The sequence below is a fragment of the Petaurus breviceps genome, unplaced genomic scaffold (assembly GCF_028583685.1).
Source record: "Petaurus breviceps papuanus isolate PSGF00001 unplaced genomic scaffold, PetGlider_PUasm1.0 90769, whole genome shotgun sequence".
Taxonomy (NCBI): domain Eukaryota; kingdom Metazoa; phylum Chordata; class Mammalia; order Diprotodontia; family Petauridae; genus Petaurus; species Petaurus breviceps.
Genome location: NW_027187341.1, coordinates 1,863,342 through 1,877,851, shown reverse-complemented (window position 1 = coordinate 1,877,851; position 14,510 = coordinate 1,863,342). Strand labels below are relative to the sequence as shown.

General features: G+C 37.9%; 2 protein-coding genes across 4 annotated transcripts in view; one reads left to right on the top strand and one right to left on the bottom strand.

Annotated features, from left to right (window-relative positions):
- DIAPH3 (diaphanous related formin 3) overlaps positions 1-14,510 on the bottom strand; it is a 516,072-nt gene that overhangs the window by 83,991 nt on the left and 417,571 nt on the right. The window lies entirely within an intron of this gene.
- HDAC8 (histone deacetylase 8) lies at positions 2,254-5,525 on the top strand. Of its 2 annotated transcripts, XM_069068621.1 has the most exons (2): positions 2,258-3,131; positions 5,149-5,525. In XM_069068621.1, exons 1-2 carry the CDS (start codon positions 2,458-2,460, stop codon positions 5,399-5,401), a joined length of 927 nt encoding a protein of 308 aa, XP_068924722.1. In that variant the 5' UTR covers positions 2,258-2,457; the 3' UTR covers positions 5,402-5,525. The 2 variants fall into 2 exon arrangements, with proteins under 2 accessions (XP_068924721.1, XP_068924722.1); XM_069068620.1 differs by lacking the exon at positions 5,149-5,525 and having other exon boundaries at positions 2,254-5,056.

Below are 14,510 nucleotides of genomic sequence, written 5' to 3'. Positions count from 1 at the left end.
AGATTGGTGAATTAATCTGGGAAGATTTCATGAGGAAGGTTGACTTGTAGTAAAATTCTGAAAGAGGAATATAGTCAAGTAATGTTTTAAGTTCAAAGATATTTGAATAAAAAGAATTCAAAGTGATGCTTCAGCATTCTATGCAGGGAGAACTTATTAATGGAAATCAAAATTTATAGATCTAAAATAGTCAATAGTAGAAGACTGAAATTATTTTCCCTTGGTTCAGGCTACTATATACAGCAGAAAAATGATGCTGTTGTTAATGCTAATTAATCAAATTCCCCAATGATTCAGAGTGGTTTAATATCATGTGCTGATTTAATTCAGGCATTTTTCATAATAACAGCTTTATGGAAGTTTTCAGAGGCAGAGGCTGTAGATTTTTTGACAGTAAATCAGTAATACAATTGGAGCTCTGAGACCTTCAAATTTTAGTAAAAGTAGCAATAAATAAAATACAAATTTTTCTAATCTTAGATTCAGAAATTTTCAACTCAGCTGTACTGCTGTTCATGAAATGTTAAGCAACCCAAAACTTTTAAAATTTTCCCTTTTCTTTTACATTGTAAATAACAATCAGTTAGTATGATCTTCCTTGGATATAGTAATTATGTGTTTTAGTCATTCTTCTAAACTCTTTAACCATGGTGAACACTGTAATTACATAGCAGACTTCATAATGTGACAATTCAATTTGTAGGTCAAAAATATTATGTGGAACCATGTGTTAGTAAAAAGCTAACAACAGTGCCTTATATACCAAAATGACAATTTTGTTATGTTCCAATTATACTAAACCAAATTCTCTAAGAGGTTTCCTTTTGAACTTTAATAAATCACCCAAACATAAATTACATTGGATACTATGTCTGTATTTATAGCCTATATTAATTTTCCTATGCTGCTGAACATTGATAAAGGTGAATATTTTTAATCCAAAACCGAATTTTAAGACTTGCATTTTGAACTGAATACTCATCTCAAACTCAATATCCAAAAACAGGACCTATTAATTTTCCCTGTAAACCTTTCCTCTTCATTCCCTCCCCCCCTACTATTGAGTATCCTTCCAGTCACTCATGTTCATAACACTGATGCAGTCTCTAATCCCTCTCTATCTCATACATCCAATTACCAAATTTTGTCTTTTTTTCTCAAAATACAATACTAAAACAAGTTTAATTGATTATACTTGTTTTTAATGTTAAGGTTATATAATTCATTAAAAAAAATTGAGAACCTTCTCAGGCAAGATTTCTAGCCCATCCGTTTTATGAAAAACTAGTAAGTAAAAATAAGTAGCATCTTTATTGTCTTGATTTGGATAGTCCAATTTGCTTTTTAATAAAAGTAGGCTGTATTTACATATTATTAAGCATATATATAATGACAGAACTTCTCTCAGGGCATGGAAATCAGTTAAAAATGTACCCATATGTTATTTGATAGACAAAGGATATGTATTAGCTGGCTCAGATTTACAGTAGTTATCTTAGTGGAGTCACTTTTTTTTCTTTTTAAATTAAGCACAAACACCATGAAGATTCAGCTCCCATGGCAAACCAGAGACTGTGATTACGGAGCACCACATTTTTGGAGATTACAGGTTCACCCTCTTACAGCACTTCTACAATGAACTGCACAACCAGGGGAAGGGATAAACTAATTTCATGTGCTTTAGGGGAAGTGTGAGGGCTCATCTGAGCCAAAGAACTCATTTTTGTCAGGATAAATAAACTCATTACAGCAAACTGAAGACTGGGCTTGCTACCCTCACTGCGTGGTTAGATGTGGCTAACTACCACTGCTCCCAAGCATAAGTTCTAGCTGAAATTGTGTAGTTTGTTTCCATCAACCTTCTAAATCCCACAGGCGGGCAGGCCGGCGGCTCGGCCCCGTGGGCTTGGCCAGCAGCACCGCGGCGGTCTGGGGAACACCTCTCTCTCTGCAAGGCAGCCTTGGGCGGCCGATCTGAAGCAGCCCAAGTACAAGGAGATCAGGTGGGCTTACAGACAAAGGCTGCCGCGGCCAGATCTCGGCGGGCTTTAAAGCCCACGGACACGCCCTTTCCGCTTCCCAGGAAGGCACCCCCAGCGTATCTGTGGAGGGGGCTGGGGCTGTCTCCGGGAGCCAGTCTTTTTCTAGCTCCACGGCATCGCCGGCCTCTCGCGCCAGTCCCTCCTTCCCTCTCTCCCTGCAGCGTCGGAAGCGGCTGCGCGGTGAGGGCTGGGGGGCGCCCGGGCCGCGGCGGCGGAAGCTGCGGCAGCGGAAGAGGCAGTAGCAGCGGCGGAAGCCAAGGTAGAGGCAGAGAGAGCGGCGGCGGCGGCGGTGGCAGCAGCGCGGAGGAGCAGTGGCAGTGCCGCCAGCAGCATCCTCAGTGGCTGCGTTCGGAGCGCCTCTGGCCGCCTAAGGTTCGAGCGTCCGCAGGGGCCCGGGCTTGGGTGAGGGTGGGCCATGCAGGAGGCGGAGGAGCCCGCGCCCCCTCCGCGGCAGCCGCCTTTGCCCCCCGTCTACATCTATAGCCCCGAGTACGTCCGCACTTGTGACTCGCTGGCCAAGGTGCCCAAGCGGGCCAGCATGGTGCATTCCCTGATTGAAGCCTATGAACTGCTGAAGGAAATGAGGGTAGTGAAGCCGAAGGTGGCTTCCATGGAGGAGATGGCCAGCTTCCACACGGACGCCTATCTGCAGCACCTCCAGAAGGTCAGTGAGGAAGGGGATGACGAGCACCCCGACTCGGTGGAATTCGGCCTGGGCTACGACTGCCCCAGCACAGAGGGGATATTCGACTACGCGGCCGCAGTGGGGGGCGCCACCATCACGGCGGCCCAGTGCCTGATTGACGGGAAAAGTAACATAGCCATTAACTGGGCCGGAGGCTGGCACCACGCCAAGAAGGATGAAGCTTCAGGCTTCTGTTACCTCAACGACGCCGTCCTGGGCATCCTGCATTTGAGGAGGAAGTTTGACCGCATTCTCTACGTGGACCTGGACCTCCACCACGGAGATGGCGTCGAAGATGCTTTCAGTTTCACTTCCAAAGTCATGACTGTGTCTCTGCATAAATTCTCTCCAGGGTTTTTTCCGGGAACTGGCGATGTGTCCGATGTGGGTCTCGGGAAGGGAAGGTACTATAGCGTCAACGTGCCCATTCAGGATGGCATACGAGATGAAAAGTATTATCAGATCTGTAAAAGTGTCCTCAAGGAAGTCTATGTAGCCTTCAACCCCAAAGCAGTGGTTTTACAGTTAGGAGCCGACACCATAGCTGGGGACCCCATGTGCTCCTTTAATTTGACTCCAGTGGGACTCGGGAAGTGTCTTACATACATCCTTCAGTGGCAGCTGGCCACCCTCATCTTGGGAGGAGGGGGCTACAACCTTGCTAACACAGCCCGATGCTGGACATATCTGACTGGGGTCGTCTTGGGGAGAACACTCTCTTCTGAGATCCCAGATCATGAATTTTTCACAGAATACGGCCCGGATTATGTGTTGGAAATCACCCCCAGCTGCCGGCCTGACCGCAATGAGCTGCACCAAATCCAGCATATCCTGAATAGAATTACAGGGAACATGAAGCATGTGGTTTAGGGGTGGTGGGGTGGTGGTGATGTTAGATCTGATTTTGACAGTATAGGAAGATTTCTTGTAAAGCTGGCTTTGTGTTTTTGTGAATTTTGTGGCTGTGAGGAAAAATCTGGAAGATTACTTCCTCACTACACCAAGTGGCAGCTAAATCTTCGTGGGGTTTCAGTAGGCAATCACCCCAGAGGTCTAAGTAGAGGACTGAAGGGAGAAGGAAGGTAACTTTTAAGGTTCAGGTGCTATTTCTGAAACATAGTTGAGACAAAAATTAAGATTCCTTTTTAAAAAGGCAGTTTGTATTCTTGGAAATTATTTTCTGGTGGGTTTGGGGTGGGGAGTTTTATTTTTTAAGCAAGATATGCTTGGGGTAAGTTGTTCACTGTCATTGATGAATTTGGTGAGTAGTGGTACTAGTAGAGTACTAGTAGTGGTCAAATATAATTTTTATTTTAAAAAAGCATAAAAATTATATTTTAATTTGCCTCACCTGTAAAATAGTTGCATATATTGTATAATTATATTTTAATAATAAAGAGTTTTTAACAGATTCAGGATATCATCAATATGCGTACTACAGATTGCAATAGGCCCATGCAAGGTTTTCTCTAAATTCTCAGTAGAGGATCACTCAGTAGTTTGTAAGGCCTTATTGTTGGTTTTTTAAATATAATAATTTACATAGTACTTTAAGAGGTTACATTTTATAGGTCTTTTAAAAATGTGCAAAGCACTTTACAAACATCATCTCATTGGTTCCTAACAACCAGTCTGTGAAGTAGGTGCTATTATTATTCCCACTGGACAGATGAGGAAACAGGTTCAGAGAGAGGTGACAGTGATTATTTGCCCTGGGTCATATAGCTCATAATTATCTGAGGCAGGATTCAAACCCAAGTTGTCCTGATTTCAAGTCTAGGACTCCATTACCTCTTAATATCTTAGAGTTAGCTATGTATAACCATTCAATTTTGGGTCTAGGTCAGGTCTAGGTCATTGTCTATCTGCTGCACCTCTCCACGGTTATGTATACGCTAATGGACTAACTTGATAAACTTCTTATTCAACTACATGTTATAGTCTGGGCAATATGTATTTTTGATCCACTTTATTGTTCCAGTGTAAATGATTACAGTGCTAATGTGGATCTCATTGAGGAAATTTTGCAGTATTCTGGGAATAAATCAATCTTGCCTATCAAAAGGAGCTGAGGGAGAGCCTCCTTATCAATAAGTAATTCTTTTTTTTTTTTTTGCTTGGACTATAACCAGGCATCATCCACGACAGTGGCAGACTTAGATAAGTGCATCCCACTTTTATAACACAATTGATGACAGTACTGAGTGGATCACTAAACAAAGGTACTTCCATAGTTCTGTCGATATGAGTTTAGTAATTTAGTTATCTGAGAGGGCCTTCAAAGCTGTATTTTGTTCTACCAAGTCAAATAATTAAGAAAAAGATAAAACAGTATATAGTAGTATGGGTTTTTTTTTTTCCTGTCAGCTCTGTAACCTGTGTCTATAAAAGCTCAAATATTTCTTCTCTCACTTTCTTCAGGAATTCCCTTGATGCATGCAAAGTTCATTCTCATGAAGATCAAGTAGAAATGAGAAAGCAGGCATATGGACCTGTGGTGGTTATTGTCTTCTTGGTCACTCTTTTTGGTCAAAAGTACCCATCTGATATTTTCCTTTCTATGGAATCGTCCTTCCCCTCTCTGAAAGATCACAAACATCATTTCCTGAGTGACTTTAAAATGTCATGTATTTCTTCTGCTTGTTATTTGATCATGTCTAGCTACTCTTTCTGATTTCATCTTAAAGTGCATTTCCACTTCCTCACATAATGTATTAAATATTAAGTGGCAAAGTGTGAAAGTAGTAAACCCCACTATCATTAAAAAAAATAAATAAAATTATTATAAACCCCCAGCATATTGTGCTCTATTTTGTATGTTTGTTTTTCTTCCTTCATCTTCCCTATAAATGCTCTTGGCCTACCTTGATTAGATGTATTTCACAACAAACTCTTTAGGTTTGTTTTATCCTCAAATGCTTTTTTTTCCCCTTTGTGAAGTGATACTTTTCAAAATCATCAGTCATACAGGCCTGTCATATTTTGTAAATGACATTGTGCTCATCTTCATAGAGTCATTTGGTACAGTGGATAAAGAGCACTGGACCTGGAGTCAGGAAGACCTGAGTTCAAGAGTGGCAGCTGACACTTAAAAGCTGTGTGACCTTGGAGTATGCACTTAACCTCTGTTTGCCTCAGTTTCCACAACTGTAAAATGGGGGCAATAATAGCATCGACCTCAGAATGACTGTGAGGATCAAATGAGATACTGGTAAAGAAGCACTTAGCATAGTGCCTGTCACATAGTAGCTACTATATAAATGCTCATTTCCTTCTTTCCCCCTTGCTCCAAATATGTTGCCTTTGGCAGCTATGACTTTCAACATATTCAAGGAACTTTTCTTTTGTGGATGAGGGGCAGTTTCTGGGGTCTTTCAGCTTTCTTTTTGTTGTATTCTCAAGTGCACGGACTGTCATATTTTATCCTATTCTTAAGACCTAGCATAGTGAATATAATACATGCTTAAGTGTCTGTTAAATTAATTTTGTTCATATCCTACTTTTGCTCCACAACTTGTTTGAAACAGCTTGGGCTCAGATACAAAGACAAGGAATGGAAAAATATAAGACCAAAACATAATTTTCCAAAGAAGAGGTCAAAAGATTGTAAGCAAATGTTCTCAAAAGAATTGTAAACCTAACAACCACATGAAAGAATGCTTCAAATCACTAACAACAGAAGAGATGAAAACAAAATAATTTTGAGGTTTCACCCTTACAAGCCTTACACCCTTACAGTGACAGTCAATGCTGAATGGGGTGTGGAAAGATAGGTATACTAATTACATTGTTAGTAGATCTGTGAATTGGTCCAGCCATTCTAAAAACAAATTTGGGATTACAGAAATAAAATAGCTAAAAATTTCCATACACTTTAACCCACAGATCATCCTGCTAGGAACACACTCCACTTTTTGTAGTAGCAAACAACTGGAAGTTGTACATAAATGATAACATTACTGTAAAAATGAGAAAAATGATGAATACAGAGAAGCCTGGGAAGATTCATATGAGTTGATGCAAAGTGAGGTAAAGAAACATCAAAACAATATACACAATAACTACAAAAGTGTAAATGAAATAAAAAAAAACAATTTAAATGCTGCAAAATTATATTGATCTAGCTGGGCCCTAAAAGAAAAATAGGAAAAGTATTCTCTCTACTTTGTAAAAGTGAGGAATATGGGTATAGAACACAACATAATGTCAGATGTTTTCAATATGTTTAGTTTTGCTGAACTCCCCCTTTCATTTTTTAATATGGCAAATAGCATTCTGAGAAGAGCAGGAGAGAAAGATACATTGGGAAATGGAAGTGATGTCAAAACAAAAGACATCAAAAAATTATTTAAAAATAAACACCTGTCTGGAGTTCCTGTATGCTAACTTCTGATCTTTATGCTCAAATCTGATTTGGTATTTATTTTTATGCATACTCTGATGAGAGGCTATGTGGCAAAGGGGCTAGAAGGGTAACCAGAGAACTTAAGTCTTGCCTCTCACATACTGGCCAAATTATCCTGGATGAGTCACTTAACCAATAATTGAGCTAGGCAGCCAAGATTATAAGTTACAGAATAATTACTGATCCATATTAGTAGAAAGTTTCCTTACCAGAACTTCCCTGTGCCAATGAAATCATAGGTCTGAATGAAATCAAACCTGTAAATATCAGGAATAAGACTGAATGCAATTCTTAAATGAGCACTACTTTCCACAACTAGTAAGGGAATCCAACCTACATGCTACCATCGTCTGTCTCCATGCCTACTCATCTTGCTGAATAGTACTAAAGAAAGTCACATACTTGGGTCAATTAGGTTCACTGAATTTATGTAAACTAAATGAGGTCCCTCCCCATAACAAGGTAATCTTTGTACAGTTCCCTAATTTGATTCTATATACCAGTCTCCACAGAGGCTATTCCAAATCTTTTCCCCGCAAGTCTCACATCTTCTCTTTCTGTAACTTCTCAACAGAAGATCTTGTCTCATGTTTATGAAAAAAAAAAAAAAAGTGATTCATGAGCTCCCTCTTTCCTGTTCTACAATTCCTCCTCATTCACCATTCCCAAAATGTGTTGACAACATTTTTATCATCTTCTCCATTATTCCAGTCTAATTAAGATCCTGGCCATCCTTTTTGCAAGGCCAACTTCTGTACTGGTACACTGAATCTCATCTTCCTTCAGCATTTTGTCTCCGCACCCTGGGCTTCAATCTGTGTCTGCCAATTGCTTTATTCCTCAAAAGTCTAACAAAGGTGCCCTGGTCAACACCATTTATTTAAAACAAAACAAAAATTAATTCAGGATCCTCGAGCTATGCTATCCTATAATTTCTTTTCCCTTCCACTGCTAAACTCGTAGGGGAAAAAAACAAACAAAAAACTAGCTATACTTATTACCTCTACTTTCTCTCCTATTCCTCACTTCTTAACACACTGCACTCTAGCACCTAGCCTTCTCAACTAAAACCACTCTTTCTAAAGTTACTGATGTTCTCTTGATTCTCTTTTTGTTGGTGGTTTTTTTTTGAGGGGGGAGGTCAGAGCAATTGGAGTTAAGTCAGTTGCCCAAGGTCATATGGCTAGTAAGTGTTATGTGTCTGAGGCCGAATTTGAACTCAGGTCCTCCTGACTCCAGGGCCGGTGCTCTATTCACTGCGCAACCTAGCTGGCCCGATCTCTTGATTCTTAAAACTGATGGCCTTTTCTCAGACTTTATTCTTCCTTTGAACTTTGCAGTATTTGGTGCTGTTGATTTAAGACCCCTTTCCCTCACATATGCTCATATCCCTAGGTTTTCATGATGCTCTTCTTGGTTTTCTTCCTGTCTGACCACCCATCGTCTCCTTTGCTGGTTAATCCCCCATATCCTGCCTCTGGTCCCAAGTCTCTGTCCTGAGACCTCTTTATTTACACTATCTTGGTGTCCTTATCAGTTCCCATGGGTTCAACTGTCTTCTCTATATAGATGACTCACTGATCTCCTATATCTCACCCCAGTCATTTCCCACAATGTGGATCCCTTATCATCAGTTGTGTATTGGACATTTCACACTGGAGGTTCTGGAGCCATCTCAAACTCAACATGTCCAAAACTGAATTCATTAACACTCTTCCAAAGCCCAACCCTCTTCAAAACATCTCTATTTTCATAAAGGGCACCACCAATGTTCCAGTCATGTCGGTCCACAACCTCAGTCATCCATTACTCTTCACTTTCTCTCACTCCACAAATCTAGTGAGCAGCCAAATCTAATTTGTTCTGCCCCCAGCATCCTCGCATAACTCTACCCTTCTTCTACCCACCACCCTAGTTACCATCACATTTCCTCTGAACTATGAAAAGATTGGTGAATCTTTCTGAAATTTCTTCTCTCTATAATACATCCTATTCTTAGATGACAAAGTGATATTCCTAAAGAGGATGTCTGTCCATGTCACCCTCCTATTGAATAAAGTCCAATGGCTCCCTGTTGCTTCTAGAGTAAAATACAAACTCCTCTGGCCTATAAAGCCCTTCACAGTCTGGCTCCAAACTACTTTTCTAGCCATATTATACCTTACTCTCCGTTATACATTGTTTAGCTCAATTAACCTATCCTTGCTCTTTCTTACACAAATATCCCATCCTTTTTCTCCAGGCTGTACCTCACTTCTGAACTGTACTCACTACTAACCTGTGCCTTTTAGAATCCCTAGTATCCTTAAAAGCTTGGTTCACACTTCCCTTCCTGTATTAGACCTTTCCAGATCTACATCCAAGCTGCTATTTTCTCCAGAAACAAAATCTTATATTTATTTTATATACATAGATACTTATATGAGGATCATAGTACAGCTGGAAGAGACTCTGAATGTCCTCATTCTAGAGTTGATGTGCTATGGAGCAGGGACCTTTTCATTTTTATCTTTGTGTCCGCAGCACCTAACAGTGCCTAGCATGTAGCAACTGCTTAATGAGTGCTTGTTGAAATCAATATTAAACATATGCATCAAATGGCATAGCATCAAACTTCCTCTAAACTGAGTTCAAGAAAACATAGATAGTAAGAAAATAATAGGAAGCCTTAAAGTTCTTCTCATGGAGCTGATCAAATCTAGCAGAAGGGTAAACAAAAGGGAAAATGCAGAACTGAACATACTGTTAGAGAATGCAGAACTAAAAGATTTATGGCATCTAATAAATGGGATCATGAAAAAAATTTACATTTTCCTCAACTCTTCACAATACTGTTACAAAAAAAGAACAAGTACTAGGGCACAGAGAAATTAGAAATATATGCAATAAAAATAGTAACCAATATAAGAACTTCCAGCAAAAGACAGACATAAATGAATACATAATCAAGATATCTTAGATATTAAGTGGCTCAAAGAACAAATAGAATAAACAGTTACTAATTGTGAAGACAATGATAATGGCAAAACATACCAGAATTTCTGGGATGCAGCTAAAGTAGTACACAAGGGGGAAAAAGCATATCCCTAAAAACATACATTAAACAAAAAGAAAAAAGAAAGCATTAATGAGCTGGATACTCAATTAAAAAATTAGGAAAACAACATGCAAACAAAAATAAACACAAAAGAGGGAATCTTGAATATCTGAAAAAGAAAATTTTGAAACAAAATATGATAAAAGATAAAAACTAAAAGCTGATTCTTTAAAAAGCCTAACACATACCTTTAAATAAGAAATGTGAGGAAAATAAAATTTTTTTTAAACAGGGAGAATCATAAAGAAATAAAATAACTCTCAGAATCTGTTATAGTTAAATGCCAATACAAATGAGAAATTAAAAAGGATTAACAAAAAAGTATCCAATTAATAAATCATTAGAAATCTTTAGTAATATAATTTTGTAAAATGAAATTCAACTAGTTGTAAAGATGCTACCAATGACAAAACAACAAAGCAACAAAAACAAAGAAATGTCACTATGAATTTACAAAAGTCACTTTCAAACTATTAAAGAACGGATAATCATAAAACACAAATTATTTTCAAAAACTGAGAATGAAAACACTACCAAATTCCTTATGAGAGACAGAATCCTAATTGTTAAACCAAGAAGTGATAAAAACAAGTAAAAGGAAATACAAATCAATATCATTAAAGAATATAAATTTTAATTTATAAATAAAATTCTACCAGAAATTACAATAATTTATTGGGGAAAAATGCTTCACTATAATCAAATGGGATTTACACTAGGAATTCAAAAATAGTCCATTATTAGGAGGGTAATTAAAAAGGAAAGTCTCTAAGACCTCTGTATAATAGATGAAAAAAATACATTTGACAAAATACAATGCTGATTTGTTAAAAACTGTAAAGTAGGGATATAGAAGAATCTTCAAAAAAAAAAAACGACCAAACTATCTAAAACAAGTATCTGTTATTTGACATAGTTGTAGGAAGGCTAGAAATAAGAATAAGACAAAAGAAAGAGATGAGACATAAAGGTAGGCAGAAGTAACAAAAATTTATTTTCTGATGACATGCAGATTTAATAGAAAATCCCAGAAAATCAGCAAAGAAACAAACACTAATATACTCAGTACAGTAGGTTAGAAAATAAACCGACAAAATTAACATTTTATAGCAAAAACAAAAGAATAATAGAATGGGAAGTCCAACCAAAAAGAACTACAAAGTACATGAAGTATATACAAATCAGTCTATTAAAGCACACTAAATACCTGCATAAATATAATTAAGAAATCCTTCTTAAAATCTCAAGATCAAGCTAGACAAGAAATAATTAGAAATAACTGAATTTAATAACTTAGTGTTTAATAACCTGGAAACATAAGTTGCCTAGAAAATAACTCTCTATCTGGCAAGAACTGAAAAAACTAAAAAGCAGTCTGGCAGAAATTAAGTTTAGAATAATACTTTATATTATATATTAAAAAACAACTCTGAATGGAATGTGACCTGAATACTACAGATAATACTACAAAAATTATCAAGTATTTCTTAAACATTTACAATGTGCCAGGGACTGTGCTATATGCCAGGGATACAAAAACAAAGGATTTAACAATTATTAATCTCAAGGAGCTGACATCCTAACCTGGGGAGAAAACTAGACAGTTTTTCCTGTGGCAGGATCATCCTGGATAGTTTCTTGGGCTAGGGAGCAAGGTAAGAGTCAGGACACCCAGTGGGAGCAGGTTTTACAACCACCTGGCTGTCGTCAATGAATGATAAATGAATAAAGAAGAGTGAGAAGGAACAGTTAGACAAGTAGAAGGAGATCAGGAGAGAGCAGTATCATGAAAACCCAAAGAGAGTGGTCAGTAGTATCAAATGCACCAGTTAAGAAGAATGAGGACCAAGAAAAGGCAATATCTGGCAAATTAAGAGATCACTGGTGATTTTGGAGAGAGCAGTTTCAGTTGAATGAGAAGGCTGGGAATCAGACTGCAAAGGGTCAGAAGTATAGAAAAAAGGCAAAGAGTATGAACAGAGAAATAGAAGAGAGACATAGGTGGATAACTTAAGGGGATGGTAGACTACAGTTAAGGTTTTTCAGGACTAGAGAGAGTTGAGCACATTTAAGGCAGCAGAGAGGAACCAACAAAGAAAATTTAAGATCAGATGAGAGGCAGAAGAGATAACTGAGGTGCAATCTATCCAAGAAAGATGATTAAAGGCATGTGTTGAGGAGTTAGGGCCACCTTATAGAAGGAAAGTGAGAGAAAGAGATTATTGGATTATGTCAAAGGGTTTTCAGATGAAAAGAAGGGGAGATGATGGGATTCACCAGAAATGTCCTCAGTTTTCTCACTAAAGTAAAAAGCAGGGTCCTCAAATGAAAGAAGTCAGAAGGTGAGGGATGGGATACTTAAGATTAAATAAGGACGGGGCAGCTAGGTGGCACAGTGAGTAAAGCTCCAGCCCTGGAGTCGGGAGGACCGGAGTTCGGTTCTGGCCTACTTAACACCCACACAAAAATACTAGCCATGTAACCTTGGGCAAGTTACTTAACCCCAACTGCCCTCCAAAAGGAAAAAAAAAAGATTAAATAAGGTTTTGGAAGAGCTTCTATAGGGAATCAAAGAGGAATAAGGGGAGGTCCAAGATAGAAAGAAGTCTAATGTACATCCAAAATATTTACAACCACACTTTTTGTAGTAGCAAAGAACTAGAAACAAAATAAATATCCACCAACTGGGGAATGGCTAAACAAACTGTGGTATAGGAATGTAATTAATGATTACATTATAAAAAAAAACCCAACAGTGAATATAAAGAATACAAGGAGGCATGGGAAGACTTATGTGAACTAATGCAAAGTAAGATAAGCAGAACCAGGAAAACAATATAAACAATGACTACAACAATGGAAGTGGAAAGAACTACTACCACAATAAAAAAAAAATGGCACACTGTATAATTATAATTTACAACTCTGGATCCCAAGAAGATATATGAGAACATACTTCCCTCTCTTACTTATTTGGAAGGGTCATTCTGGAGGTAGAGGGGGTGTGTGTGTGTGTGTGTGTGTGTGTGTGTGTGTGTGTGTGTGTGTGTGTGTGTGTGTGTGTGTGTGTGTGTGTGTGTGTGTGTGTGTGTCTCTATTGCTAAACTTGACTGATAACATTGATTAGTTTTGCTGAAAAGTCTTAACCCTGTTATAAAACATTTAAAATTAGGGGTGGTTCTCTGTGGGAGAGGGAAGATAGGTCATATTGAAAAAGTATAAGGACGAAGGATATCAATAAAAAGATTTTTAAACCTTTGTAGCACTTTGTTTATGCTTCCAAATAACTTCCATTCTATTTTATGTTAAAATTGTATATACTTATTTTCATTATTTGACAATATTCTTCATGAAAGCAGGGACTACTAATTTCTAATTTGTATATTCCCCCATAGTACCTGGCACAGAGCCTTACTACATTTTTGTTGAATTAAAAAATCATGAGCAATAATTTAAAAAGTAAATTGGAGATTTTTTTTCTCATTGGTTCATGCAGTGAGTTACTTTATAATTGACACTGCTTCATAACTTTTTTTTTTTAGCAGAAAGATTTGTTTGATATGACTGATATGGAATATCTGCTAGGAATGATGCCTAATAAGAATCAGAAAATTTATGACTGGTAGAGATTTCATGTGGTCTAACCTAACCTAATTTCACAATAAGAAAGGGGCATTCTTCAAAGATTACATGACTTCAACTGTCATAGAGAGAACCAGGTCAAGGATTGGAATGCAAGTCCTTTTTGTGAAAATCTGGTATTCTTTTTATTCCAGCATGCTTCCTCTTAGTTTAGGCATTCAAAAATCAGGAAAAGCTGATATCAAAAATGAGTGATGCATTTTCAGTTAACAAAGATATTACTTAAAATGTTTAGTTTCTGGAACTGCCTGATTTAGATGAAATTCATTTCATTCATTCATTAGAAAAGATAATAATGGCAATCACCTTCATGCCTGAGGAGTCGTCACCAAGATAATCAAGCAACATTTTTTTTTTTTGTCTGAAGAGCGTCTGGTAAATTCACTTTTCTTTTTCCTGGATCTTTAGCCAGTAGGAAGAAAAGGATTCAGAATGAAAACTGTGTTCATACACCTACAAGAAGTGGTAGTGAAGAGTGCTGGTATTATTAGGAAGGGAATGACAAGAGTATCTCTCTAGGAAAAAGATGACCAAATCAAGTGGAAGAGAAAAAAAAAGAAAGATATTTAGACATGTTTGATACAGTGATGGACTTTTCCTCGTTGTCTATTTAAATCAGTTTTAGCACCAAACAGCCTT